The sequence below is a fragment of the Anarrhichthys ocellatus genome, unplaced genomic scaffold, assembly GCF_004355925.1.
Source record: "Anarrhichthys ocellatus isolate YVR2014 unplaced genomic scaffold, GSC_Weel_1.0 scaffold23, whole genome shotgun sequence".
Classification (NCBI taxonomy): Eukaryota; Metazoa; Chordata; class Actinopteri; order Perciformes; family Anarhichadidae; genus Anarrhichthys; species Anarrhichthys ocellatus.
In genome coordinates, this window is record NW_022280053.1 from 5,268,149 (window position 1) to 5,293,729 (window position 25,581).

At 42.5% G+C, this 25,581-nt stretch overlaps 1 protein-coding gene across 2 annotated transcripts; it reads right to left on the reverse strand.

The window, feature by feature from the left end:
* Nucleotides 1-481: 481 nt before the first annotated feature.
* zbtb7c (zinc finger and BTB domain containing 7C) lies at nucleotides 482-20,188 on the reverse strand. 2 transcript variants are annotated; one of them, XM_031860226.1, is made up of 4 exons: nucleotides 20,047-20,188; nucleotides 4,306-5,040; nucleotides 3,519-4,192; nucleotides 482-3,055 (listed from the first exon to the last, which is right to left on the reverse strand). In XM_031860226.1, the coding sequence occupies exons 2-4, from the start codon at nucleotides 5,020-5,022 to the stop codon at nucleotides 2,452-2,454; spliced, it is 1,995 nt and encodes a 664-aa protein (XP_031716086.1). In that variant the 5' UTR covers nucleotides 5,023-5,040; nucleotides 20,047-20,188; the 3' UTR covers nucleotides 482-2,451. The 2 variants fall into 2 exon arrangements, with proteins under 2 accessions (XP_031716086.1, XP_031716085.1); XM_031860225.1 differs by lacking the exon at nucleotides 20,047-20,188 and adding an exon at nucleotides 11,179-19,179.
* Between the last annotated feature and the right edge of the window lie 5,393 nt (nucleotides 20,189-25,581).

Below are 25,581 nucleotides of genomic sequence, written 5' to 3' on the forward strand. Positions count from 1 at the left end.
TGGATTGGATGATTAGCTATATTTTATTTGATTGTTATTATTACATTTTATCATTTTATCAGCACTCTCCACGTGTTATCATTATTATTCAGGACAAATTTCATAGATACTCTTCGTAGCACAAATGCAGAGTTGACCTCAGCAGGGATGTCAGCTGTTGTGCGACCTAACATTACAGTAAAGAAATAATAATACCTCTTAGCCTCCAGCTGAGGAGCGAGCTGCATCTGTGGTCTTCTTTGTGTGGGTGTGAACTAATACAGCAGAGTGGCAGGTAGTGTACCAGCTTTACTTCACTTTAACATTTAAGTTGTTGTGTAACTTCTTGTTCACAAGCGTCTCCTACAATCTCGCCTCTTAAGATGATATATATAATCATGCAATTAAAAAAGGAAGTCAATAAGATCCCAACACTGATATGTTGTTTAGAAGCTAAATATGTTGATTTAATTTGCTAATATTCATCCATAAAGGCCTAAATAACCACCCAAGGTGCTCAGTGACCTGCTGGTACCTCTCAGGGTTTTAAAGGGATGGTAAGAGGCCGGTAAGAGGCCGGTAATCCTAAATCCTCATTATGTGGAACTCCTCACCCACAGATCAAATTGGATCATGACTGAGATCGTTTTGGCTCAGCTTTTAAAGAAGGATCATTCATGTAGTTGGGATTTAATGTAATGCAGGGTTTTATTTTATTTATTGTATCAATGGTTGTGTTTTGTGCTGTTTTGTATGTATTTTCTTGTTGAGTTTTGCATATTTTAAAGACCCATCCAGGCGTGTAAATGCTGTGGTGTGTGGCATTGGTCCGTGCTAAATATGATCCATGAAAATAAAACAAATAGTTTTACTTAAAAGTTGATTTAAATCATTTTACAGAAGTAGCAAACTTTATGCGAAATGCAAAAAGTTTCAGAAAAAAATGTACACATCAAAGAAATCACTGTGTTAAATTTGACCCAATTTGGTTTCATATCGCACTGACTCAATACTGACTCAATACTGTGTTAACATTACTCAATAACCACGGGGAGACCGCTTAGAACCGGGACAATACAGACATTCACACGCATGCAACTTGGTCATTTTATGAAAAAAAATACTCCGAAAGAAGAGCGAAGTTCAACATTTAGTGTCTTTATAAAACAGATTTGCAAAATATAGCCAAGGCTCATTCATTTAAATATGCATAAATAGCAAGAAAATACTTTCCCATTTCAATTCAAATTCAAATCACTTCTTTATACACAAATCAGAGATGAACATTATATGAAAAAACGGGGCTGAAGCCCTCTTGATTTGTTGCAGCAGAGAAAACACAAGCATACTGTATAGCTAAAGCGACAGTTGATTAGTCAGAAATGTACATCCTCTGAAGACACATATCCATAAACATTTAAACAAAGTCGTATTCAAGTCTTTGAAATATCAAAGTACACATCTTTGGATGGATGCCTTTTAAAGATCAATATATATATATATATGTTTTTTTTTACATCAGCAACGCAACTGTAAGTAACAACACCATGGCCAAAAAGTTTGTGTCTATGTACAATAGTGCAGACGAGGAGCTTAAACCAGAACAAGGCAGTGAAAGGCTAATAACACATTATCAAATGTCCTGATTTATTAGACTTCAAGTGGGTTCCCTTTGTTTTGGAATATCATTAAATAACAATATCAGGATCAAACATTACAGGACATGTGCCAGACTACGCCCTGCTCTAATAAACCCTTTTTAATGTTTTTTTTCTTTTTTAAAGCACCGGTCCTTTTTTAACACTTAAAACACAACTATTCAAAATGTAACTCACTGTTATTTGTTTAGATGAAGGCTTATTTTTATTTTATTTAAACTGTATTTTATTAATTTATGTCTACTTCACTTCCCTTTCATTATGAGACTGAAACGTTATAATAACCTTTTGTTATGTATTTTTTAGTTTACATTCATCATAGTCACTAATTCAGCGTTGTAACAATTGCAATAGGTCCTGCTCTGATTCTTATATTTGACTGCACATGAATACTTTTCAGTATAAAAGCCTCATCGCGCCTTGCTTCAGAGGACATTGTAGAATTGAGATGTTTTAGAATTAATAGCATTTTAGACAACCTTGTAGATAAATAATGCAAATAATATATATAACAGCATTCCGATGGTTGTCCTCATCAGCAGTGTCAAACTGTTTGCCTCCTTTTAAATGCTATCAAAATATTTTGTAAACAATTACTTAACGTGACATCTTTGAAATGATATAATTAGACTGTGTCTGACCATCAGGAAAACAAGTCTGTTATACTCCTGCGACTCAGCAGCCTTCAAAAGGTTAATTGATCTCACTTTCACTTTTTGACAAAGGGGCTTTCACTTCCTGGAGCAGAACAGACGCAGAGATTCAAGAGACTTTTTTTTCTTGTCTTTTTGTTTTTTCTTCCACGGACCACAGTTCATTTGGCTGGCTCAGGGATGGGTGGAGCGCGCTCCAGTCTCATGGTCCAGGGGTCGGGGGTCGCAGCATAAAAAGGAGAGTGGGTAAGCACTTCTTCTCCAGCCAGGGCGAAGGCAAACACTCCCCTCTGCCTCCCTGCTGCTGCCTTCTCCCCCTCTGCGACGCCCTTCCCCTCCGCTCGCCGGTCCTCCCTGCCGTCCCCGCTCTTAAAACCGAGACCCCTGTTGCCGAGCATCTCCCCAAGTCCGTGACCCTTGACCCCCTGGTAAGCGGGGCCTAACCCGTTCTCCTCAAACCGGTTGTTGGTGGCAGCAGTAGGTGGGCACAGGAAGTTGCTGGTGGGTGTGGACCGCCAAGCAGCTGGTTTTCGTCCTCGCCGGGGGCGGGAGATGCGGCAGCTCTGCCTCTTGATGTGTCGATGCAGGTGGTCGGACCGCGTGAAACTTTTGTAGCAGTGCTCGCACTGGTACGGACGGACGCCCGTGTGGATACGCAGGTGGTTCTTCAGGTCGTAGTTGTGGACAAACTTGGAGTTGCAGTGGAGGCAGATGTAGGGGCGCTCACCGGTGTGCTTCCTCATGTGGATCTTGAGTTTGTCTTGTCTGAGAAAAGAACAAAACCACATGTTTTTGTACAGTGTGTTGTGGAGGGAAAGGTTAACACGTAGATTACAACATTGCTTTTCTTTGCCCTTTTTAGATCTTCTTTTGCACATTTAAAAATGGTAAAGATGATTTGTCTCCACTGACAACATTAAAGGTGGAAAATATGCCAAAGTGGGAGGATGTTGGTGAGTGACATATCACTAATACAAAGAAACCAGCGGAGGGGGCTTTCCACTTTGAGCTCTTTGATATTCAGACTTGGTGAAAACACATTAACCTCAGTCAAAAGAGAAAGGGGTACTTTTTCTGTTAACCCTGCGGATTTACATAACCCGGTGCTTTGAAGTCAAAGCACACAGGAACCGGAAGATCTCAAGAGGATCTCTGTGTGGCCTGTTAATGTGGAACACTTAAAGAGAACTAATGATGATGGTCTGATGAGAAGTGCTGCTTCACATACCTGGTGAATCGAACTTCACAGATAGTGCACATGTACGGTTTCTCCCCTGTATGTGTCCTCATGTGCCGCGGCAGTTTCCCAGCTCCTTGGATGACCTTGTTGCAGATTGGACACTGCTGCGACGCTTTAGGCTTCATCTTCCTCTCCTCCTCCAGCTGCCAGGGAGGGAACAGCGCCCCCAGGTGGGAAGCGGAGCTCAGGAAGCTCAGGTATGACCGGAAGTCGGCCTCATCCTTTATCGGACCCAGAGCGTGACCTTCTGACGGCACTGACCCAGTGTTCATGGTGCTGCCTAGGCCCGAGCTGACGAACTCCTTCAGGAAGTCGCCGTGGAGCAGACTGAGCGGGATTTCCTCTTTAATCTCCTCCTTTATGATCCCTCTTTTCGCTGCCAGATTGAGTGGCCTTGAGGCGTCAAGCGGAGCGGAGATGGGGAAGGGGTGGGGGAGCCTGGTGTGCTGTGGTGCCCCCGCGTGGGGATGCTGGTGGTGGTTTGTGTTTAGGAGCTGCTTGGGGAAGGTTGGGAACTCGGCAGCCCACATGGAGGGGTAGAAGCCTGGCAGGAGAGGAGAGAAGTTGGCCCTCCTGTCCAGTGTTGACATACGGGGGTAGAGACCCTCCTGGAGGAGAGATTCGATGGAGAAATCCTTCAAGGCCCGACTCTCCATACTCTCCTGCAAAACAAGACAGCATCATCAGCCTTTAGAACTTTAGAATTCTAAAGTATTTTTTTTTTTTCCATAAAAATACAAGATAAATAACAGAAATAAATTATCCAGTGAAGTACCTGTTTCCCTCTCATGGTGTCTGGAGACTGGGACTCTCTGTGCAGGTCAAACTGCTGGTGGTACTTGGAGGTGCTAGGAGGCGGCGAGTCCTCCGTCCCCGGGGGCGTCTGCTCCCCCCTGCTCTCCGACGATTGCAGCGACCTCTCGCTGACATTGTCCTCCTCGTCCTCCTGCTCGTCCTTCCTCGACCCCTCGTCCTCCTCCTCGTCCTCTTCTTCTTCTTCCTCCTCCTCCTCGTCTTCCTCTGCATCCTCCTCTTCCTCCTCTCCCTCCTCCGCTCTCCCTCCTTCGCCTCCGCCGCCGCCTCCACCCCCGCTGTCCATGATCTCCAGGCAAACATTGATGATGCAGGGGATCTCCAGCATCTGAGCTGCGTTCAGGATCTCTTTCACGTTGGACGCCGTCACGGTTAGAGTGGATGTGTAGGCGAACTCCAGGATGGCTGTGAGGGGCTCCGGGGCCACAAATTCGATTTCGTACACGGCCGCCGTGTGATGATGATCACCATCAGCGGTGGCCACTGTGAAGAGCTTCTTGAAGTACTGACTGCAGGCGGCCAGAACGGAGCGGTGGGTGCGGTACTCCTGGTCACGGACGATGAGGACGACATCGCAGAGCAGCCCGTCACGGCGCTGCTCATTGAGGCTGCAGAGGACATCACTGCTGTGATTTGGGAAGGGGATCCCAATCCGGTCCTCCTCTCTGTGATGAACCATTCTCCTCTCTGCTGTTATCTAGATAGAAGGCAATAACAATGCACTGTTTAGTGACACTTAAATAAGAAGGTCACACTGAAAAAGACATAATTCTGTTGCTCTCAAAGCCTCCACACTATTTTAATTTGACTAATAGTCTTTCGTGTTGTGCGTCTCATGTGATGTTATAAATCCCTGGTAATCTTTCAAAAGCCTGGAAGGTCATTTAACAACAGTTTTGAAGGTATTTCGAGAGTCCTTCAAGACTTTTTATAGTCTGTCTGGATAAAATAACATTCAGTCTGCCACACGCAACAAATATTCTTAACACATTTCCATGATAAAAAAAAAGCAATTTTGCACACCCAAAAAAATACGACAGTGGTATAGATATAAAATAACATTAATATAGATGATACGATCAAGCTTTTAAATATTTGTTCATGTTGCACAATTTGTTCTCATGTCTGTCTTGTGAAAGAGACTTTGACCTAAGTGAGATATTCCTGAATATATAACAAATTAACAAGGAGAAATGTCACAAGGATACCGTCTTTGTTTGAATAATAAACTTAAGTAACTTATTGTGCAGCTGATTGAGTGTTTGTTTGACTGAAAATACCTGGAGAATGTTACACAGTGATTCATTTGAACATGTCCTCTTTGATTTCCTGTTGCCAGGTAATGATTGGTCACAGTCATTTTCACAATAAAAATCCACATGGACAAGTCGGTATCATAAACATTTTGTTATCTTGGGATGAAGCAGCACTTGATTTTACAGCAGTGATTCTCTCGAGGAGGAAGTGCCAACGGGACAGTGACGAGGGCATGTTAAAGCAAATAATGAAGCAGTTAATTATTCTAAAACATTGATTTAAAGAGTGCAATAGCAGTGTCAAGTTATCCACATCTCGTTGTCACTGATGACAAGCAGCATCCATTCATTAGATGAAGGAATTTTTGAAAGTGTCGATACTTGAATAGATGGAGGCTCCTAAGCGAAGCTGATATTGTTAACAACAATGAGTGACAGTCTCGCTTTATTAAAATATACTGTAGGCTTGCTTGTTTGTGTGCCATCTGTGCAGCAAAGGCAACAAGCGGTAAATAAAGCATGTCTCATTTTCAGCAAACATCACATCTTGTAATATTTATTCTTGAATGTGCTATCACGATTTCTGGTACAGGACGTGTTTCGACTGTGTGAGTTAGGGAAACCCATCATCTTTGGTGACACATTAAACAAGAGTGGACTTTTTTTCGCAGTAACATTTTTGCTGCTGCTTCTGTTCGACACTTGATGATAAGTGCGTGAGAGTTTCTGTGATAAATTGTGTGACGTTCATCCCTCTCGACTGTCTCTACCAGATACGAGCACAAAGCCAGCCGAATACCTTCATTTGAACAATGCCGCATGCGATTGGGATGTGGTGAGAAATGAAGAGAACGTCAAAAGAGGTCAGATTGTACTCTAGATACTGTATCCTGTCAAAATGCTTACTTTTGCAGTCTATCCTCTCCCCTCTCATTTGATTTACGTCTCTGTGACTAAGAGCTCGACATTGTTTTCGATGCGCTCGCAAAAATCTCTGCACACTTTTCTTTAAAACCTTCATTCCACAGCTGCCTGAGTTCCTACCTGTTGATTCACTGTGCTGTTGTTTACAGCTACGGTGATAAAACGTCCCCTGGCAGGGTGCTCATTCATTCACATCTATGAATAGAGCTTAAACTTAGACTCCACACTTGGTGGTCACTGGAGGCATGTGTAGATAAATACTTTGAAGCGGGCCCGCTCACCACAGCTGCATTGTTGACTGGATTTAAATGGGCCAGGGCTGAAGCCACACATACACAGACACACATACACACTCTCACACACACTTGCTTTTGTGCTTCAGGTGATCACACCAGAGAGGGAAAAAAAAACTCTTTTTCAGAAAATCCCTTCGTTCACCTGCAGGTATACAACTTGGATACCAATCTTACATGTAGTTTATTCTTGTCCATCTTGTTGCTAGGTAACTGTTGCTATGTCCATGCCATTGATACAGTGTGGTCATAATTAAAAATGTCTACAGAGGGGGTGGTGGTATAAGATATAGGACCACAGACCTACTGCATAGAGCTACCGCAAACTACTCCGATGGGAAAACTGGAACAAAAGAGCAGCAGGGAAAAGTTGCCAGCTGATGAAATTATATATTTGAAATAGAAATAATGAACGATGAACAGAAAATGGGATTCTATCCATATAAAGTTTCATACAAACCACCACAGCGTTGTGCAAATCCTGTGCTGTAAGCTCAGGTCACGCGCGCCGCATTATAAAACGTTGTTCACTGATCTGTTGTGCAGATTAATGTTGCCTCCAGAAAGACAGAGCGATATCCTTTTTCTATTATATTTCACACCACAACATACATAAAAGTTATAGCCCGGGTAGAAGGTGAGAGAATCGCCAGTGGGAGAGCAGGGGAGAGATCAGATGGCCCTAAAAGTTCCCTAACAGGTTGCACAAACACCAGCCGAGGGGCCCCTCCCTGTAACAGCCTGCCAAGGCAAACAATAGTGCAGAGCTTGGAACAACACTGAGGGGATAAGAGGGAGAGAAAAAGAGTCGGACTGGGAGGGCTTGGCGAACCCGCTGTCATTCGTTTGCTCTCGACCCATCCCACCCACTCCTGGAACTATGAGACACGTGCTGCTGTTGCTGTTTGTTCGCCTGGTGCCCCAGCGAGCACCACTCCCCTCCGTTCCCACTGTTTGCCTGCCACTAGCTCGCGCTAGCTCTTAGCGGCCGGCCCCTAATTACAATGTGGAGAGGATCTAAGGAGGATGTGCCACATAGACAGGGAGGGGAGGAGGGCACAGCTTTCCCACCACAAGGTCCTGGAGCGACATTTCATCAGCCAAACAGCCTTAACCCTTTTACCCTCCCCCCCCCCCAAACCCACCCCACCCCGTTCAGCCAACAGAGCAGCCAGGGTGGGGACGCCTTGTGAAAGGACTCTGATAATTACTGCTTAAGTCATTTGGCTCCTCATCCATCTTACTCTTCCAGTAAAGTCAAGGAAGGACAACCTCACTTTTTCTTTCTGATAAAAACTCACTCAGTTAATGATTGTCTGACTATAACAACCTGCCATCATTAGGGGACACGGTTTCTGAATAAATCAAAAGTCCAAATCATATTTTTCTGCAATCGTCAGCTGTAGCACCTATCTCTGTTTATCGCACATGCATCACAGAATTAATTGACTTAACAGGAATTTCAGTTCCATGCGTGAAAAGTATTCATACCTCAGTATCAGCTCAATTAATAAACTGACCTCTAATGGACAGTCCTGCCTTTCTGTCTGTCTCTCTCTATCCGCCTGTACCGGTACCGGCCACGTCTCCTCTCACTCACTTAGTCACTAACACTTTCAACTCAGCACTCCCACCCCAAATGATGTGTCACCTCCATTCAGCGTCGTCTTTGTCCCAAGAACTGCTTTCCGGGATCTGACCACCACCACCACCACCACCACCACCACCACCGCCACCTCCACCACATCCTAATCATTCTCCTCTTCCTCCTCTCCTTCTCCTCCTCTCTCTGTCCCTATTGCAGCTGTATCATCATTATGACTCGAACTTGTCCCCAGCCCTGACCGCTCAGGCCACAAATCAGCAGCTAATGTCCATCTCAACCCTTGTCACGGGCAGACACTCATTTGGCCTGTAAGCTACAACACCCAGGCCTAGTTTATCCCTGTCAGACCAGTGCATCCACCTGACCCACATGCTAAATCACCAGCAGCCAAAGTTTACTCCTGTCACCAACCGCCCATAGCAAACACCTGCTGAACAACAGTCACAGATGGGCAATTGCACGGACAATAATTTATAGTATTGACAGCCCAAATCCACCCCTTATTAGTAGAAGACATTGATTTGACCTACTGTGTAAGCTAGTCCATTATCACCAGTACAACAGTGCACCTGTTTCTCCAGGAGACACCTCCTTGGTTGGAGTTTTAAATGACAATTGTCTGGAGCCTATAGGGGGGAGATTTTAAATTCTTAATTGCTGTCAACTTGAGCAGGTGAACAGCAGATGATGCCAGTTACACAAACCGGGTTGTGTTTTTATCTTCTCAATAATGATGAAATGTCTGGGCCAAAAGTGAGCATTTAACTGCACAAGTTTTGCTTAAAAGTTGAGGATCGCTTGAAACTTATTTATGGGAAGTTTACACAGAGTTTGGTGCACAGTTTGGTGCATATGTATTCCACATTTACGCTGTTATAAAACAAATCTTGTAGGAAATGATTGTGCTGTCATACATATTGTTAATGTAAGTACAGAATTACTTTTATTAGATATTAGATATTAGATTTAGTTCAATACATTTCTAATATGTGTCACCATAAACCTCACTTTAATTAAGAGAGATTCTTGTTAAAATGTGTCAACAGGTGTACTAATAGATTCATTATTAGATTTAATTTTTCACTGCTATTATTTCAGAAAATAATCTACAATTTATGCCTTTAATTAATACTAATGTTGCATGTATTATCAGTGTGATCAAATGAAATATTTGAAGAAAACACTGAGTCTGTTCTTAAGAGATCCTGAGGCCAATTCAACTCTCTCTGCACCTTAAAGAGCCTGTTTGCACTAAATGTCATCTCTCGAGCCTTCAGGGGGGCCCTCAGCTACACACCATTATCTCTCTCAGCCCCAAAGTAAACAAAAGTTTAGGGTTCGCTGCTGAATATCGGTTCAGTGATTAAGAATGTTGCTTCTAGACTTTTTGCTGTCCAAAGGACAGATTCACCCTATGTTTCGGGTTTGAATGAAGACCCCCAAATTATCTTTGAGTCTTTGAGAATGGTACAATATAAAATCAAAAATATATTATATATATATATATATATATATATATTTTAAAATATAAATCAGGGATATTATTGCAGTTTTATAGTCATGCCTTGTATCCTTCATTTCAATTTCTTACTTTAGTATTTTTAAAGGAATTACCATAACTTGTTGAAATTAAAAAGAAAAGTGAATAAAAAAAGCAATATGTCTTTATTAAGCACAGACAGGTGCAGGTTAAAAACTGCTAATGAGATATTATCAGAGCTAAAATATGTGATCAAGCAAACTTGTAATTGACATTGATTAATAATTAATTATTTTGTGTTTGTGAAAGACTTTTGTGAGCCTTTTGTGAGCCTAAGAAGGTGTCTAACTTAAGGTACTCTTTTAAAGTGACTTTATAAATATTACAGTATCTGACACAATGCAAACTGAAGAACCCTCAATATACGTTTTTTACATACAGCTTAATTTCATGTATTTTATTTCCCTCTTACAGTGAATTGCATCCATTTTCAACAATTGTCATGCTCAGAATTGTCATGCTCAGAATTTCAATAGAGCATTTGGTGAGCTAAAACAAACAAATCTTAATACATGAATGCCAATCAAAACTGGTTAACAATTGTAATGGTGACACTGGTCATGGCCTTTTGCAACTACATGAGGTAAGAGGTTTATAAGCTGGCGAACAACAAGTCTGTTGTAAACAGTAATTTACAGCTCACCCTCAAATCCATAACATGTTTTTATTTTGTCCCCACTCACAAACATCCCCTCCATCTTTATGAACTACCTGAGTATATATTGTGGATTTAAAGGAGAATGTCGTATAGATAGGGAATATCTAAAAGTGCAATGTATAATTACTGTTGGAGGCAAAACACATACTTAAGCTCACTTAAACTACTATGTTTGAAAGACGTGCTGCGATGCTATAAACGCTCATGCTATTTCCAGAACTTTACAGCACAATATTTACACTCCAGCCTAAATGATTACATGAGCCATTAAGTGACTTTATTGACCTGTTTGCACCTTGTCAGGTCTTTATGATCTGGAGCTACAACACTCTTTAAATATGGACGCGAAGTGCTGCACGTGTGCTCACTGAAACATAATGCACAAGTGCAAGCTTGTTCGCACACACGCAGACTCTGAAACAATGTGACAAATTATTGTGGACATATACGCACAGACACACACCCATGTGCATACTCCAAAACTCTGGCTTCCACAAAATTCACACATGTCTTGATACGTTCGCCAGCATTCCACAGCTTTCAGCACCCATCACCTACCGTGCCTTCAGTTTCTTGATTCCCCTCACGTGTCTTTGTATTTCCAGACTACGAAGAAGCTCTGTTGCTCCTCGCTTGACCTCTCAGCATTGCCCTTTTTAATTGAATCTCAGCTGCCTCTCTCTTTGCCAGTCTGTCAATCAGTCAGCCAGGCGGTCAGTCCATTCACCAGCTCCCCACACCGGCCACGGATGCCCATTCACAAAAATACATAAAGAAAAAAAAAACACCCGAGGAGGAATATCCAATGAAGAGAAGCTAAAGCAGCGCAACAGAGGAGAACAGTGTGATTCTTGGGTCTGTCTGTGTAGCAGAGTGGCTAGTGTGGAGTAAAGAGTCAGGCTCACTGTTGTGTGTGGCTCATGTAGGACGAGCGAGAGAGTGAGAGGAAGGGAGGGAGGGCAGCAGCACTGCGCTGTGGAGATGTCGCACCACTAGTTTTTATAGCAGGGTGGGTAGCTGGAAGATAATAATACCCCATCCTCCTCCACAACACAAGTTTAAGCGCACTGTGTAATAAGCCCATGGCGCAGACACCCTCTGATTTAGGTCAGACAAAATGAATTTTTAGTTGTGTTAAGAGTGGATTTTTGGTATAAAGGGACCGGGGCAAAGAAACTCGAAGGGGTTGTTTGGGGAGACTGAGGGAGGGTTAAAAAAAAGGAAAGGAGAAAGAGAGAGAAAAGTTGGGAAACTATTTTGTGCACCTCTTTTGGTTGGTCTCAAGCTGAGATGAAGAGATATACAGGACTAAAAGTAGTCACTCCGAGAAAGCTACAACTTAAAGCCAGTTAGTTTCAGTTTAACACCTGTTTAAAATAGAGTCCTGCTATTCTCTCTTTCCTCTTAAATATGGTTCCGCCCAAAACTAAATGCCTTACTCAAACTAACATACAACAGGCTCTTTGAGACCTCTGTGCATGTGTTCCGACTATGGAGGGTTAAAGACAACGAGGTGCGCGCTGGGTATGTGTAGCCCCCATAAACACTCAGTCACAACAGACTAATTACTGAAAACACATTAACACACTTTAGCATGTGGCACCCTGCAGTCAGAACCCTATAAAAGTGGCTGACTCAGTCAATGGTGTTCATTTTGAGGGAAAATATTACTACATTTATCACAGACAATATCTGAGACAGAATTGAACCACAAGCGCTAAAAAGATACCACAACCTGTTTGCAGTTTTATTTTCCATTTTGTAGAAACGTTTTCTTGTTTTTTTTTAAACCAAGGTTTCAAAAACCAGGTTGAAGAGAACAGAAAGCCAACGCCAGATTCCTGTTTTGAGTCAGAAAATTGCCAAAGAAGCACGGTAACAGTTGGTGAGCAGACCACCACCTCTACATGGAGGAGGAGGACGTTTATGCAGAAAGGTATAGAAATAAGCCAGTTCAGTTTAGAAGAGGGAGCCTGTTTAGCAGGTGATTGGGTAAATATTAAACGTCACGAAAATGTGAGTTTGCTGTTACAAGTTCATGGAAACAAAACGTAATGGCACAGAGCATGGCTTACAATACTGCTTCCTTAGGTCGTGTTATATTGTGTGTGTGTGTGTGTGTGTGTGTGTGTGTGTGTGTGTGTGTGTTTTATGACACAGCAAGAAAGAGAGAAAAAGCTTTTCCTTTGCTTCCACAGACAGGACACATGTTATGACATAGCACATTCACAGGATCTGAAAAAGCCATTGGGCTTTCCTGTATGACATCATTAAGCCACGCCCCTTTGTATTATTGTATTATTCTTTTTTCAATTAAGTTTGCTTACAGCAGGAGGGCTTCACCGCTTGGGCATAGACTTTATAAAATACGCAAGTAGTCTCTGTGGTCTTCCATCTTGGAAGTGATGACACAACCTAACTCCCGGCTAATCCAAAGAGGCGGATTGTCAGTGGCGCTGAGGCAGTAGAGGAGACAGCTATCGCAGTTAGCAGTTCCTGACCTGAGACGACACCCACCTGTCGCTCAAAGCGTCCACGCCCTCAATTATGCCTAATTTTAACTGGTGAGTTGAATAATAATTCACCCCTCGTAGTGTCGTCAATAAGGGGGAAATAAGCAATAAAGACCAAAATAGTTTTTTGTAAAAGGCTGTAAACATTGACTCAATTTTGGAGAGAGCCTCATGAAGCCATTTAAAAAAACTGCAGTTTTTGGCCCTTCCTTGTTGGCTTCATTTTTCAGAACCGGAGGTTGTGGCTTGCGTTTATTTTACACTTAAGGAGGACTATGTTTTGTCCGACAGACCTAAAAACAAAACAGTGGTACAGATGATAAGTAAATTTGATTATCTAACATACAATTAAGAACATCCTCTTCTTCATAAAGTGAGGAAATGCAGGATTGTTATCTTAGTGGTTACACGATCTTCAAATCTACTAAAATATTTCTAACCAAATCATCCGAATCATAACTGACAATCAGACTGTGAAAGCAGTCAAATTGTGTTGAGTTAACCTCCACAAACAAGTAGACATCATAGGGGACATCAGACTGCTATGCCCACTTCCCTTTGGGGAAAACATGGACTAAAGCAAACCACAGCCCATGCCCTGGTGGTTTACACTGTTTTGTCCCGGGTGAGAGCTGAGGCCAGCTCACATTGGCATCTAGTATATATAAACAGGGTTAGCCACTAACTGCTAGCAGGCCCGCCAGACGGCCAGAAAAACAACATTTGCCATCGTATAAGATCGGCTATCTATTCTAAACGCGTCACTGCCGTCATAGCAGCACACTGTAAGTGGTACCTGTGTGGACTGCTTTGTTCTAAACTCTGCAAACTTGGGCAGACGTGTGACATGTAAAATACACTTTCTTTTGCTTTGCAGCTCTTAGGTGTTTCAGCCCACTTGCAATGTGCACACAGTATAGCATGGCGGATATAATACAAGCATGAAATGAATTATATTACTGTCGAATGAACAAGAAAAATTATGTTGGTGCTTCTGCATTTTATATTTCTTTGGTATATAATCATCAGGCTAAATGACGGTGCCTTTCCGCCCTCTGTCCTCCGCGAGTGTTAGGCTTCACCAACATGTGGTGAGTCTCGTCGCTCAGTCTTTGTGCTAAAAGTCACAAAACAAGAAAGGACTCAAGGGGGCTGAGTAAGAGTCATCTGTTTTGTTTGTCTGTCTGGCGTCTCAACATACCTGTTTACTGCCACCTGCTGCGCCCAGCACGATACATGTACCAGGGCACCAGATTGGCACTTTGCAGGGGGGTGGGTGGGTGTGTGAAGCATCATTACATGAAGTTGATATCGTGGTGACTTTGATGCTGTACAATATCATAAGCAGTAAGATTTCTCTCTGAAAACTAACAACTCAGACCTTAATGTAGTAGCAATGCAGTCACATACCATAGAGCACTAATTTGCGTGTTTCAGTAAAACAAAAGTCTCACACACAGGCTTGTTGTCATTATGAATTTGGTTCCTTGAATATTAAGACCTGTACTAGCCCTTAGTGTGATCACTTAATGCTGTTAATATTATTTGTCATTGAACAAAAAAAGAGGTAAAATCAGTCGTTTCGTTTCACGCAAGTGACAGAGCCCTCTAGTGCCACATTTTTACACCGTGTCTCTTGGAAGGCATTCATATGGTTCCACTAGCTTGTACACATCAGAAGTGGCAGAAGTAGTTGTGTGAAAAAAGGAGCTTGAGAGAGAAGTTCACAATCGGTTTAAAATAATTTGGCAATGTGTAGATGGCAAAATAACGTGGAAACAGAGTTCATGGTTATCAGACCTTCCCTGAATTAATAACTGTAGCGACAGATAAGCACAAAAGAAATGCCCGACTTAGGCCCTTTACCCTGGTGGGTCGGAGCCCAGGTGTGGCTTGGTGTGGGAGAGAAGCAGGAAAGGGAGGCAATCATCCCCCAACAGTCCAGAGATAGAGCATAGCAGCAGCCTCCCAGGGCTACACCCCCTGTCTCCAGTCCAAGGACACACACACACACACACACACACAGACGCAATGTAACACAAAGGTTAGGCAGGCATGTGTTAAACCTACCGTACCGCTCTGCCTCGCTCAATCACAGAGACGCACACCTATCTGTCAGGTCATTAGAACTCACCTTGGAGCATGCCACTCGGGTGAGTGAGGTGAGGGCGTTTCCCTTCTGCTGACCTGTCCGTTTGTGCTTTAACTTTCCCCCTGTTTTGTCTTTTTTCTTTTTCAAACACCTTAATCAGTATCGGAAGCTTGAAGGGAGGTTAAGTACACAAGCTGCATGGAGTTACAGTGTTTTGCAGGTGGCCGTAATTAACTCACTGCTGTGGGTGAGGGTAGCTTGAATGTATGTGGGAGACAAATATAATTATTCTTTATGTTTAAGGGAGATTTTATGATATGGAAATGCAAACAAAATCTACGAGTTGTCAAACCTCCGAGCCACCACTTCCACGTTGTCGCTTCAGAATTTCTGTATTGTGTTTGTTTGATTTGCTTGGTGTGAATATTTGTGTGTGTGTGTGTGTGTGTGTGCGTGTTGGGAGGGTCGTGGGGTGAACGAGGACAACTCCTTGTGGTGATAACGAGAAGGAGGCCGGCCTTGGCGGGACAGCCTCTGTCTGCCCTCAGGTGTGTGTGTGTGTGTGTAGGCCTGTTTGTGTGTGTGCGCGCATGTGTATGTGTGTGTGTCAGCAGGAGAGCCCTCGGGCACTCTGGCACCTCCTAATTAAAACCAGTCAGGCTGCAGGGCAGGGGAGACAGATGCCTGTCATGGCACACACACACATACACACACACACACATGCATAGCGTGGCGGACCACATTCGACCACATGCACACTCAAAAATACAATAGTGTGATGCGTAGGTCAGCTATTTTTGGACTCGCACCCAATCTCATCCCACCCACTCAGGTATCACACCGGTAACTAGTCTGTGTCTGACCCACATGACAAAAGAGAAGCCGTGAAATCAACTCAGCAGTAACATAATTCATGTTACTAGGGCCGCTGATAATCCGAGACAAAGAAGACTTTGACATGTGTGATTGTTTTTGTTACCTGACGGGTGCATATTGGAGTTTCACGAGTGAATCCATTACTTATTTCCAGTGCTTAGCCTTGGGTTAAAACAAATATATCCATTTGGGTTAAAAATCAGTCAATGAGCTCTCTTTAGTTTTATACCTGAAACCTGCTGGAGTATGGCCAACACATTCACCAGTGACACACACCAAGCATGCCTCACACTCACGCTCACACACACACACACACACACACTCTCACATGGGTCACAGTCGTGACCCATAGTGGCTTCCAGATTGACACATCTCTCTTCCTCCCCAGCACAGAATGAGACATAATTGTGCTGAATGTCTGTTACCTATACCGAGTCTGTCACATTTCATTCTCTGTTTCCCCCCCCCCCCCCATGTACAGCCCTGAGCTGCAGGGCACCACATATAGTACTTAGCAGGCTAACTGCTGTTTGTCTGGGGTGGGTGGGTGGATCAAGGCATGCTGCTCTGCTTTCTCTCCCAGTGATTAGATAGCATAAGCAGGCCAGCTAGCCTAACCCACACACTCATGTCTCTAAAACTACCATCCAGCCCCGCTTTCTCTCTCGCTGCCTCTCACACACAGGTGGGTGGACCCACTTATTCAACCCAGATCTTTCTTTTAGACATTATGAAATCATGCTCTTCTTTTTTTTCTTCCTGTCTTCTTTTCTTCACCCAACACCCTAATGCTGAATGACAATCAACTCTCTGTTTCCTGCAGACCTGTTCTACAAAGTACAGTTTTAATTTAGAGATTGCTAAACTCAGAGTGATGTCTCTTTGCACTTGTCACTCGGCTGAGGCTTAGGTGGGTTGCCAGTGGTTACAGAGGCCTATTTTCTATTATCTAGGTAACATTCAGGAAACACCCACAATTTTGTGTGTGAAATGCTTCGTTGCACAAGCACAATGCAGATTGTGGCCGCGACACAATCTGTCACATTATCTGTCACATTATCTGTCACACGCGAAACGTGTGACAGATAATTGATATTGATCCTGGTGGGGAAAACAAAAAACATTAGGGAAAGATAATGCTAGTACAAGGGGTATAGCATTATGAGTAATTCATATTAAATAAAAAGTTAAAGGTATTTCATGAAGGTATTCAGTCTCAGCAGCTGCTGATGTGTTGCAATTAAGTTTAAATAAAAAATACACCTTATAATTAATGTTACATACTGATGCAAATAACACATTCTTGACGGTATTTGAATACATATCAATAATAATATAAACACATTTCTATTTTTTACAAAAGGCTTACTGTAGTTTCTCCGAACTGCTAAAGAGCTGGTTTGGGGGCAAATTGTTGCTGCCAGCTGTTAAGGTATGTGAACATAATCACTTTATTAAAGACAAATGTGATGAAAAGCAGCAGCAGGGACAGAGGGAGCGAAAAAAAAGAGGAGAATGGTGGAAATGGAGAAATTGTAAACGGAAAGAAAGAATATAGCATGAAAAGCAGAGAGGGTTCGATCGAGCCGACCTCTGGGAGTACGAGTGCCTGCCTCCCTGGCTCGCTTTGTCGTTTGAGCCAAGCGCTGTGTTTCGTGAGGAACTCAAAAGTACACAAATCCCACAGAAGGAGCTTTTTTGGCAGGGCTTGGGCCTCCCACCCACGGCAGCCTCTTCAAGCCTCCTCCCATCCTCTATTCATCTGTGAGGGGCGGCTTACTCACCCAGCCCAACTCCACGCACACACACACACACACACACAACAAAACCTGGATCGCCGTCCTACGGAGGAGGGCGGACACGCACACATGCACGGACAAACAGCTACTCGGCCATTGTGTACATACAAACTCACAAGCGTGCATCAACCTGAACTCCAGCGGGTAGCTGATTGGATTTTTCTTGGCATAGATAAGATTATGTCTTAGCTGTGCGAACAGGGTTTGAAAACACTGATTTAAGACGACTATGGCAAGAGGACATCAGTGTCAAAGGAGGTTAAAGTGAGACTGTGCATGCCCGTGTAAATGCTGTTACATGGGCATGCCCACACGCTGTCAGGTGGGAAGAAGGCGTGTGGACTCATTCACTCTGTCAGTCTCATAATGAACACATTGCAACGTTTTTGCAATTATGAAGCTGCGTCTTCATTCATTTGACACGTTCATCCGCGGCTCTTTAGGTTCCTCAATCAAGTATGTTTGCGCTCTCGCACACATTTACCCTATAGAATGCACTTTTGTTTAAATTCAAGTTCAGTTCCTTTACATTGAATATTGGCTCATCGTATACAGTATGCTACAGGTGAGATTGTGCAAACATGAATGAAATGTGCCTCAGGTAATGTTTAAACATACCGATGTAACAAAAGACCTGACAGGATCAGGTTCAGTTGAGACAGAGGTTTTTAGCCAGGGTGTGTGACGAGAGTAGGTGGTAATGTCTACTAGACTTTATCCCCATCTAACCGCCGCTGTGACAGGAAGAGAGCTCTATAGGTTCTGCCTTTGTTTGTTCTTTTCATTAATGATGAAGGCTGATAAGGGTTTCAGGCTGAAGCATGTCTGTTCTATACATGCTCCTTTAAAGTTTTTTAGAGGGAACATTCAGTGTTGTTACCTCACAGCTATACATTGGTCTCTATAGGGTAGTTTCTTTTATTGAATTATCCATCATGTGTGCCTGTATGAACCAACTCGTCAGTAATGTGGTTCACCTGCTGAGAAGAAGCTGTGTTAATTACATTTGAACTGTTTTTACAGCACAACTAGGAACTGATAGCATTTGTGAATAACTGCAATTAGTTTATATAAAAGTTTAAATGTGTAGTCATCGGCAGTAGACTACTAAAGTCCCAAAGAAATGCCATTCTCACTAACAGGAACATGGAGGTCGCTTGACACGTAACTAATTCGGATAATTCTATGAATCATTAAATTATAGTTTCTCAGCTTCAAACAATGTAATACTTTTATCTGATAGATCAGCCAGTATGGCACATCATCACCCTTTAATAATACTGCTAAAGGTCAACAGTTGCTCATGCTATTTCATGGGGGGGGGGGGTCACAGACCGGAAGAGTGAGATAATCTTGAATGTCACACCTCTGCCCTCACATGTGTGAGAAACTGACTCCTATACATGTTTTTCTCTGAGAATGAAAGTGAATCTCGAGATGGATCCACAGAGGGCAGATGTCAGATAGTTTATCTCCGCTATGTCAATTAATTAGGAGATGTGACACAGTTTCATGTTGACTTACAACCACTCAGGCAGATTCTTGACGACAGACTTGTGCGGAGGACAAAGAAAAATTTGGAGAAACAAATCATCGTGCAGAATCATTCATTCATCGTGCAGTTATACAAGCTGCTGCTGTCATAACAAGTAAAAGTAAAAAAATGAATAATAAATAGATAGCAGTCTTTCAATCTGTTCCAGCTTTGTCATGCTTTCACTTGCTTCCTCCTCAGTGTGTGCTGTTATGTGAAAGGGGAGGCTTTCATTGTGAGCACATCTGTTGCAAGAAACACACACACGCAGGAAAGTTTCTGTACAGCACGGAGAATAGCTGGTTATCCCTTTTATTTTTTATTTTTTACTGCGTGTCCTATTATAAAAAGTTTGAGACGTGGAGCGATTTGCACCTTAAAGTGAGTACACGGGGGAACCTGATTCTACAAAAGGTCAGCCATCCTTTAGTCTGATTCTGGTGCTCAGTGGGTAGCCGACAGCTCTTGCACGCTTTAAAAGTTTTGCCACAACACACAGAAAATATGAACCTCTCATTATGACTTTTTTAGGATGTGCGAAATAGTAGTACATGTAAGTGAAAAAAACCCAAAAAGAAAGGAGAGCAAAAGAGACAGTAAGATGTTACTGACCTTTTAAGAAGAGAAGTTTTGGTTTCAGTTCCTCTCTAGCGCACTCAGTTGCTGTCAGGAAACTCAGCACTATCTCAGCACTGGCAGACTTATGAAAGTGAGAGCAGGCGAGATAGAGACTCAAATTTGCTCTGAAGGTGTGTCAGTGATTTGGAGGAGTGAAAAGGTACCGTTCCATGAAACGGTTATCTAAGAAACACAACAAAACAAAAACTGCTACGCCCACCAACCTCAGCCAACACCCCTCCCTCCCTCCCTCTAAACCAAAAGTATTTGGCAGCCTTCCCTGCAAGTCCACCTGTGCTTAGGGGAGGGGAGTGACGCACACTCACGCTCACTGGGCCAAGCCTAAAAACCTGAAATGGTTATGGCTGGGGATAGGCAGAGCTGAGCCTTGGTAATGGGGCTGGAGGACATAGGTCGGACTTCTGGTAAGGCTGAAGGTACGGAGCCAGAGACGAGGTTGGAGAGCTGGGGTATAGCCAAGCCAGGAGCAAGAAGCTAGAAGCACAGGAACTGCTAATAAATCAGTCAAACTGAGGCTGATGTGCAGCTGGACGACTGCACTGAGATTTCAAACAGGGTAGTAGAAGAAATTGAGGAAGAGGTTGTTGTAGTATAAAGCAGGGTTGAGCCAGTGGGTGGGTCTTTGCCTGTGCCAAACAGGAGCTGGGGTTCATATCAGGTATTGAACAAAAGACATATCAGGGGATAAATGAAAAGAGTTGAAGAAAGGTTGTGTGATAGAGAGTCGGTGACAGTATCTGAGTGTGTTTGGGTGTGTGCCTCACTGTACCAGCCCGTACTTGGCAAGACGTAAGAACCATTGTGCTGCTCTGAAGCTCTTAATGCAGCGTAATGGGAATATAATAAGAGGGTGTAATCAGTGATGTAAATGCTGCTTGAAGTGTCATATCAGGTGAGACGAGGGCAGTGGGCACCATGGGGTCTGACGATGCTCAAACATGCTCCAGAGAAAAGGTTGTGGTTTTGTGACATTGGGTCAATAAAGTAATACATAATAGTTAAAATATCTAATGTATTCCTTAGCGGTGTGAGTGAATATAGCTTGAGGTTTATTTATTTCCATTTTAGAATTTAATCATGGAAAATAAATTTAAAAAACAATCAAAAACGACTTTAAAGCATACTTAATCTATATCTTTACAACAATGCATCAAATTACAAACTTAAAACCATGTGACAACGTGAAAGGGGTCACAAAGATACAGGACACGATACAAATACAAACAAATTTAATTTTGGCAGGTTGGTACTACAAACATCGTCTTTACCTTGAGTTTCCCAAGCAATGGGCTGATAAATCAGGGTTTGAACCAGCTGCATTAAGGCTTTGGTACACCACATTTGTTTACAGACATACACACCAGGCAGAGGTTCGATCATTTCGTGTCATGTCAGTGTCGCCTCTCAGTCAAAATGTTTGAACTATGTCACACAAGGTACAGCTGGGCAGAGAAGCAAGTGTAAATCATTAAACACTGTGCTTTTCAGTCTGTGCAGCAAGTTGTTTTTTTTAATAATCCATGACAAGGTCTGTTTAATTAATGAAAAGATACTTGAGATTGTGCATTGGTAAACCAAATGCGCATTTCTCACCTTTGAAAACTCATCTTGTTTAACCTAGCACAGATTCTAGCACTGTGATTACCTTATTTTTTTGATAATATACCTTCATTATGAACAGGCTGGGAAGTCCGAAGCAATTTAAGGTTAACAGTGTATCATTGGAAGAGAAGTACTGCATAACAGCTCATGACAGTATAATACTGGATGAGAGAGCGGGGGAACGCACACCTGTGTTGGAGAGGTGCTGACCACGGTGCAAACACAAGTGTAAAGTATAGTCGCACACTTATTTCATTACTTACATTTTAAGTTATTGAATATCGTTTGCATCGTGGCGACTACAGTACCTAAATACTCCCATAGACTTAATATTAATAGACATTTTGGGAAATACACAAATTTGCTTTCTCACAGGGTGTTTGCTGAGACGATCATTACCAGCCTCTTAATATAACATAAGAGTCAATCATCTCATCTAACTCTCAGCAAGAAAGCAAATACTTGTAAGTGAATTTCCCAAAACGCCAGATTTCCCTCTTGAGGAATGCACAATTTCCATAAGAGCACCCCAGAAGGAATTATCTATAAGTTTGTTCCAGAAGCACACACAGTACAAGGTATAAACACTTTAACACTTGACAGGTTTAAATCAATATAAAGTTCACACACGGTTCAGTCATTAATCTTTAAGATTTTCCGGAGCTTTCTCTCTCACTGTACCTGCTTAGAACAACATGATGGGATAGTTCACAGTCATTGGGAATGTTTACCACCCTGTTAATTAATTACTGAGGCTCCACAGAAACTTGAGCAAGAGGAGACACATCAAGGGCAGAGCTGAGCATTTTTAATTTCTCGCCAAATAAAAAGGGAATAATCTTGTGCAAATTGTGTTTTTGTATGAACAAGTTTTCTCTAGGGCATGCACAAGTATTACCTCCAGCTCTGATTAGAATCAAGAATTTTAATTACGTCAATGAGTGTGTCTGCTAACCTGGTGTGTGTGCTTTTATCTTGTACATGAAGCAAGGGGCCAGTGTACAAGACTGCCCCCTTTGAATACAATAGAAAATGCTTACAGTACACAGAGCAACAACTCTAAATTACACCCACATGCTTCTGTTGCTTTCATCCCGCCACCTGTGAAGTGGGTGTGACCATCCAATCCACCAAATCTGTCAGATAGACCTGTTTCTGCTTGCGGACCATGTTTTGGGTGATGGAATCTGTTTCATGAATAGCTTTTGTTGTGTTGTGAGATTTTGTGTTATGCTGTAAGTAGGCTCTTCTCCTCTCTCCACACAGTGATACGAAACAGTTGATATAATTATATGAACAATCGTTAAGTGGTGGTCATTTCGTTTTTGTGCTTCGACAGATATATCCAATGAATGTTGTGTTTAGGAAGATTGACGACGTCCTGGTCTTCGGTCCAAACGGTCTTTTTTATCTTAGAACAAAATGATCAATTCAATTATCAATCAATTATCGTCATTAAATAGCATGAGTCACTGTTGCTAAGATATCAGTTAAATGCCATAAAGAAAAGTACAAATGTCCTGTTAAATATGTCAACAGAAAGGAGAGTAAAGAGCAAAAGTTGTTCCATCTAGCTAACTAAAACTAGAGGCAGCAACGTGGGTCAGAGGTGTGTAGGTGTGTGTGGGAGTTGTCAGTTTGCAGCAACATCTCCAACATTATCAGCAGCTCTCTCTGATTCCAAAGGTTCAAACATATGTGGCCTGACGCCCGACATACAAACTACCACCTCTTTGTCCACCTCCTTGTTTAGAGAGGGTGAAACAAATCAAATGATCCTCAACAGTTTTAATCAGTGTCCATCTTTCAGGCTTTGTCCTGCCTGATTTTGGACTCTTATGTTCATGGATAGATGAGAGCGCACACCTCTTAGTGTGAGTTACAAGTTGGGAGTGGTTAAAAGAGGTATACGTTGGTCTTAGGGGCTCTAACACACCATTACTCACCAGCTATAGGAAGTATGTCCCCAAGAAACCTTCCCATAGCTGCAACCGTAAATGAACCGCTATGATAATCATAGAACCAGTTTAACATGCCTAGCATGTCACAACAGACGGGGGAGTGGGAGAAGAAGCCAACGTGAAGACATAGAAAGGGAAAGGCGAGGATGAAAGGGGGAGACTTAAAGAGCTCAACTGAGGAACATTGTCTTAACGTTGTCTGTATTGGACCGACTTACTTCAACCAACAGACAGTTGCAGAAGGTTGCACAGATTCTTCATCTTACATTTTGCCAAAGAAAACAAGGACATTTTGGGAGAAAAGGATCGTAGCTCATAAATGTGGCAACACAAAGAAAAGAAAAAGCATCAAGTAAGCATTGTGTTTCTAGAGCATAACAAGCACTCCTCAAACACGTTATTTTAATGCAATATTTACAACGTTATGTTTTCCACCCAATAGTACTGCCCATTTTAAAACCTTTGTATTTTGAGGTATTTGTGCCTGACTTCGAGGGAGATTAACTATAATTGAGCTCAATTGAACTTGCCATTAACTCGTCATGTGTTCCAGGATAATTCAGCTGTCAAGGTAGTACTGCAGTAGTCGTAGTAGTACCTTTTCTTGAATAGGTGTGCTGTTCACTCAACCTCTTGGTTGCATTGGTCACCATGGAGACTGCCTGGACATCTGTATTACCACTGGAACAACCATGTTTCTATCTGCTACTTAATCAGATGAGAAGATTGTCACCAGAGGGGCCGGTAGGCAGAGATTGATACCTTTTAGATAGAAACAGAAGTCAGAGGATGTCACTGTCAGTCTTGGGAATTTAGCTCATCGTTGAATATGAAATCCGACACTTTGTCAGTATGCACTGGCTGAAGGTAGACAACTTTACTGAACACATCAACTACTGGAACTTAGGCCACCATTTGTTTCCTGCTTTAATCAATGCTGTTGCGATTAAGTCAAATAGGGAGGTAATTTGCAACCTGATCTTGTTCCAATAAGAAAATCACCTTTCGCAGCCAGCAGGAATCTGGAAACAGTTGTTGCTGGCCAAGGCTGGCGCTTCCTCATCGTGATGTTTTGATAGGATGACGCTATATTAGGGATTCTGTCTGTCATGGTTTGACCCATGCAACAGAAAGAAAATGATCTTCATTATTTAATTATTTCTTATATCTATTATTTATGTCCAGGTACTAGTTTATCTTGTCTCTGCATCACTATTGAGCTTCCTAGCAAACCTGGCCTTAGATACTGTTCATGTTACAGGGACTGTATTTGCTCTCCTTACATTTGTTTTATTTCTGACAGGGTCTAAAACAAACAGCTCTTATAAAAGAATACTATAGATTATATCTTGCAATTCCATCCCACCAGCCTCAACGCCAAATTCAGTGTGTGGGGGGGGCAATGGCGCCTTCCCCACTTCCTGCAGCCTTGCTCAGACCACACTCATCTAAATCTCAACTACACACCTGTAAAGTTTCATGACTGCATCTTGCACGGTTGTGGCACTATCGCGTTGACAAAATCTGTCCACAGACAGACATAAACATCTGTCAGAGTACTGAAAACCTCTTTCGTGGTAGTTCTCGCTACAGTTGGTGTCTCCAGGGCCACATTTTTACAATGTTGACACACAGAGCCACAAGGCGAAAGCAATACCAGCCACACGCTGTCATGGCTGGTAATAAAACAATAAAATGCTGGATGTGGTTGCATTGTTTCACAGCTGAGAGTGCTTCCTCTTCGGAGTGGATTACCATTTGCCGGACCAAAGCCTTCATATAGAATCTGTCACTACACTGGCAACCCTCCACACAATAACTGCATGTACCCTGGCAATCACACCCAATGTAGCAAATGCAGATACATTTCACAATAAAATACAACGGTATTTACAGCAGGTTTACTTTGATAAAGGAGCTTAGACATTTATATATGAAATAATTT

Bases quoted from the DNA above. Each gene is read 5' to 3' on its own strand.
- zbtb7c (XM_031860226.1), bottom strand. From the start codon at position 5,022: ATGGTTCATCACAGAGAGGAGGACCGGATTGGGATCCCCTTCCCAAAT. The intron at 4,193-4,305 runs GTACTTCACTGG...CTTGTTTTGCAG, and splicing joins ACACCATGAGAGGGAAACAG to GAGAGTATGGAGAGTCGGGC. The intron at 3,056-3,518 runs GTATGTGAAGCA...TTCTTTTCTCAG, and splicing joins TGTGAAGTTCGATTCACCAG to ACAAGACAAACTCAAGATCC.